This window comes from Gavialis gangeticus, unplaced genomic scaffold (assembly GCF_001723915.1).
Source record: "Gavialis gangeticus isolate Ggan-Ray unplaced genomic scaffold, GavGan_comp1, whole genome shotgun sequence".
NCBI lineage: Eukaryota > Metazoa > Chordata > Crocodylia > Gavialidae > Gavialis > Gavialis gangeticus.
In genome coordinates this window covers 29,301,030-29,306,205 of record NW_017729031.1, presented here as the reverse complement: position 1 = coordinate 29,306,205, position 5,176 = coordinate 29,301,030, and the positions used below count along the sequence as shown (strand labels likewise).

Here is a 5,176-nt window from a genome sequence, read left to right as displayed (position 1 = left end):
AAAACCAGTGCTTTAAAATTTTCAGCTCAGCACACCCCTGCATCAAGCGCAGAGCGTGCCCAGAAGAGGAGTTATGTCCATTTGACTTGGCTCTCCCAACATCTGCTTAGATCATGTACTTCAGCGGGGATTTTGGCATTTTTATCTAATAGGCGATTCAAAAGCCCTGAAGTGCACGATCTATACAGACATTGGGCGAGCCAGGTCAAACTGGCGCAGCTCCTCTTCCAGTAGAGCGCCATTTGTTTGGGTTTTTTCCCCACATCTGTCAGCAGCCTCAGCTAGTAACTGAACTTGAACCTAAAATATGGAATGATCATTTTAGACTAGAATGAATCTAGACTATTTTTTTTTTAAAAGAACAACAGAACACAAATATCAAAGAGCAGTTTTATTTTGCATATTTGGCACAAAGCTTACAAGAACACTTTTGTTCCCTTCTCAAATTTAGTACGACTAGCAAGAAAAAAAGGCATACTAATACATCGAGTAAGCTGTACAGTGTGAAATACAGAAGAGGCACCAGAAAAAAAAAAAAAAAAAAAAAAATCTATCAACTGAAATCAAAGTGCATGGAAAGTATTGACTGAATGCCTGTGATACTGAATTAAGGCACCACTACTTCCAAATGCTTACCAAATACTCAAAGTGTGCAACTTGTCATTTTTGGAATGTAGAAATCCTGCATTTATACTTGATGTTTGGACCTAGATACCCTAGTTCTCAGGGTGGAATGATTTTTATAAACTTTAATAGACAGAAGAAGAAAAATCCCTCAGCAGATGCGTGTCACTACCACCTGCTTAGAAAAAAGGTAATGTTGGACTTCTTACATAACCAGCTGTTTTACCATTAAAAATTCACATCTGAACATACACTAGGTCTGTTAATGTTTTAATTCCTTTCACAACTGGTTTTAATCAGCTGAAACACTGCAGCAGAAAGAAGCCTATATGAATACCTTTATTCAAGGGCTATTTTAGAATAAACGTTGATGATTTTCTGGCGCATCATATGTCAGCATTTGATAAACAGTGTTATTTATGGTCTAAGGTAATTAAACCATATATGACAACTGAAAATTACAGAAAAGCTTTAGTCATAATTAGGTCTGGCAAATTCAACAAATTTTTTGAAATGTGTAGAGAAGTCCAACTTTGGACAGTAGTGTTTTGTTTTTTTTACACAATTAGAAACAGAATAATTTCAAGATTTTGCCAAGCTAGAAAGAACTAAAGAGGACTGGCTCTTGAATACTGTACCACAAAGGCAAATAATTTGGTTTAATAGATTAAAAGTTATTAAATTTCCCTTTTTAAAGCACCTACACTATAAAGAACCATGGTATCACAAGTACCTGTAAATGCAAGTCATCATACAGCACGAGTACTGGAACAGTGTTACAAGAGCCAAGCAAAAAGGATGGAGTTTTTTTCTGATATTCTGCAAGACATTCTGTTTTGAAGTCAAGATGAAAGCCAAATTGTTTTAAGTACAACGTCTTCTTAAGGAAGAAAACAACAGCTTTGGATATGAAGAGCTTCTATTGGTCATATGCACATGTGGTCTAAGCAGGTGAAGTTTGCTGGAGTAGCACCTGCTTATCCCAAGTTGAATTTGGTCCTGTGGCTCACCTGGGTTGTTAGTCTCCTTGGCTAGTAAAATGAGATGACAATCAATCTCTGCATTAAAATACTAGTGGGAAACAGTAAGTGGAGAGCACTGTATAGAACCTTGGTACAAATACCTCTACTGTAGAGGGTATGAAAAAAATCTCAGAAGCTTGAGACAGTTTAAACAGAACTTTGGAAATGCACATATCTCCATGGACATGCAAAAAGACATTTAAAATGAACCCTAAAGCATGGATTTTATTTTTGTCCTCTTATAATGTAAACCTCAAAAACACAATTCTGTGCTATTAACAAGGAAAAAACCCCACACCCCAGAGCACTGCAAATCCTAAACAGAAAGGGCTGAAGAAAAGGGCATCTGGAAGTGATCTACATAATACCAAATGTGGTGGTTCACAAGTCTCATACAGAGAACAGTTCAGTTCATGCTTTTTTGGGTTACTTGGACTCTTCCTAAGTCTGTGCCCCAATGCAGGGTTGCAGTTTTCATTAACCCTTTTGCCCCTACAGTATTGGTGACCAGTAAAACATACCACAGAAGTGGCTGTTGGGGCCAAAAAAAAAAAAAAAGCCATTTTGGGAACATTTCCTGTTGTCCTCTATTAACACCACTACAAATCAGCATAAAGAAAACAATCCACTCAATTCAATTATTTCACAATTTATATGTAGATCATATAGCAACCTAGTATTGGTGGCATGCACTTGTGCTTCTGTTGTCTGGCACTTTGTTGAGGAGGAATTACTGTCTGGATAATCACATCTTGCTGAAGCATTCTTTTGCATTTGTCCAAACTTGAATTCCCTTTAGGAGGAGGAAGGGGAAAAACAAACAAGAAACAGTGAATTTTGTTTAAATCTAAGGAAAGGAGCCTGGAAACAAACAGAGAAATGGATCTTGTTTGCATACATCACCTCTACGACTTACTCACGCCACACTCATGGAAATCAGTGGGAAGTATACATGTAAAGGAGAAGGACTGCATGACTCAATCCATATACATTTTTAGACAGGAGAATCTCACTTAATCCCAATTTGTGCCAAGAAAAGGGGCAGCAAGTACATGGCATCTTGGAGTGCAGTATGGATTGTGTTGCAGCTCTTACCCTACCAATTTCCAGGCTTGTGGCTGCAATTCTCCCTTGCTGCAGACTTCCATCTACACCCCCTGCTGACATTTGCCTTGCCCACCAGAAGCAAAACCTACCTTTTTGCACATGCTAATTTGCATTACAGCGTAGCTTATGAGAGCCTCTTTCAAGTCCCGGTTCTTCTGCTCTTTGAATCGCTCAATGTCTGCCCAGGCAGTTTTCACAAAGTCTCTGAAATGAAAACAAGATTGTTCAGGCATCTTAACTGTCTTAATACAGCGGTGCTGATCCTACAGCTTGTGGGCTAGATGCAGTCTATGAAGCCTGTATAAACAGCCCATCACTTAACACCACGTAGCCATCTGAGGTCACTTGCAAGTCAGTATGAGACTGGCTGGAGTCACGGCTTTCATGCAACTCTGGAGTTCAGGGGTGAACAGTGCCACCAGCCATCCTCTTCTCCTCTGCTGCTGAATTCAGTGTGTGGGTGGGTGTGGCGCTGAGGGGCAGTGGGACAAACAGCAGTAGTGTCCACCCCCTGGGCTCCAGAGCTGCGTAAAAGCGGTGGCTCTGGCCAGAACCCATGATGGCAATGGGCAAGCTCAGTACTCCCTGCGCTTCCAGAACACCAGCAATGATTTCCTATGTAGTCCTTGGCCCGTTTGAGAGTTTAATGTTTGGCCCACTTAAAAAAAATAAATAAATAAAACAAAAACAAACACATACAAGCTTTAAAATATGCCACCACTGAACTTACTGGGAAACTGTCAATACCTAATAGCTCTGTCAAAGTGCTACATTTGTACAGTCTAAAATTGGACAGTGGTAGTTACTGCATGCCTCAAATGCAACCCTCATTTGTACATCTGCTTGAAGTAATACTTCAAGGAACGCATGGAGCACTCATCCATCCAATTCTTAAAAGGTTTTTTAATAACGAGATTTTCATAAGCAAGCAGGACTGCCAAGGATCTCAACAAATAAAATCTGTTGTTAGATCTCACTAAATACTACTGAGGAGCTGTTTCTCAGCATACTGCATCTTACACAAGATATTTTCAGTGAGACTCTGGGGGCTTACAGTTGGAAAATTCACCCACCACTTGTGACAGAAGGTGTGATTGCTCAAAGTGGCCAGAGTATGAACAGAGGGACATACATGGCTGAAGCAATTAATTTCAAGGTATTAAAAAAAAAAATCTTAAAAAAACAGAACAGGACAGATTTGCTTCCAGTTCCACTTACCCCAAAGTGGAAAAACTTGTATAATATATACAAGATAACTCCCAGCTTACTATTTTTGTTGGATTACATGAACTGAGCAAGTGCACCAGCTGAAAACTGCTAGGACTACAGAAGCAGATGTCTAGCACTTCTGTCAAGATGATTAAGGAAATACATTTACGGTGTCCTAATTTTTCCTGAGCGTTCTGTTGTTTTGAACTGTGTGTGAACTAGTCTCTTATCTTTTTAGCTGTTATCCTGGAGATAACACATTTGTCTTTATTCTACTGAAATGAATGTGATCCGACACAAAAAACACGTTGCTATTGAAATGTTAACTCCTATTTTATTTGCATTCCTCAAGGAACTTTTATTAGGATACTAAAAATCAGTTGTTCAAAATGTAGCCTGCCAAAAATATTTGAACTCTCTCAAAACAGAAGTTAACCATCCTTCATGAAAATATTTAAGGAATTATTAGCTCTCATGTCAGGCACTGTATTTACAGATCAAACTAAAACCATATCCGAGTTACACAGTTAAGAAGCTACTAGAACATTCAAATCCTGGTTTGCCTGCAGCCCACCTGCTAAACATATTACTAGCTAAACATAAAAGAAAAGACCCCGTAAGAGTCAGTCCCTTAAAATGGGTCTAGGTAACTGTGAAAGTCATCAAACTTTAACATAAGCCACCTTCCTCAGACCAGGAGCAAACTTTATTTCACAACTTGCAACTGACAGGAGTTTTTGTAGACAGCTCATAAACACCAAGAACATATTAAAACAATCTTATAAAACACAAACACCTTTGAAAACTTCCTTTTTTAAAAAAAAAGGAGGAAGGAAACTAAAACAAGTCCTGTTTTCTTTGAAGCCATCAGCACCTTTACCTGCCCTCCAGATTTTTAGATTTTAGTTGCTCTTCGCCTTCATGTATCTGTTCTTCTAGAACCTTTATCTTGGCCTCTCTTTGTTCAGGAGTCTCCTGACCAAATAGCTTGCTGGTCATTCCCTTTAGCGAGAAGGTTCTTACAGTCTAGGAAGCAAATGGAAAGAAAGGCTAGAGCCTGTGCCAATTAGAGTGATACTCAATAGGCCCGTGCGAGTAGGCAGCTATTCGATCTGGCTGCTTCCAATGCCAGGGATCCAATCCGGAGCTCTGGACTGGGTTCCTGCTTTGAACTGGCCGAAGCAGCTCCGAAACTTCGGAGCCACCCCAGAGAT

General features: G+C 39.5%; 1 protein-coding gene across 1 annotated transcript in view; it reads right to left on the bottom strand.

Moving 5' to 3' along the window:
* Nucleotides 1-378: 378 nt before the first annotated feature.
* SNX4 (sorting nexin 4) overlaps nt 379-5,176 on the bottom strand; it is a 61,526-nt gene continuing 56,728 nt past the window's right edge. Inside the window, exons 12-14 of the mRNA XM_019522556.1 lie at nt 4,843-4,988; nt 2,843-2,957; nt 379-2,439 (exon numbers count right to left, since the gene is read on the bottom strand). Coding sequence (XP_019378101.1) covers nt 2,392-2,439; nt 2,843-2,957; nt 4,843-4,988 — 309 coding nt within the window. The 3' untranslated portion in view covers nt 379-2,391. The remainder of the gene's footprint in view (nt 2,440-2,842; nt 2,958-4,842; nt 4,989-5,176) is intronic.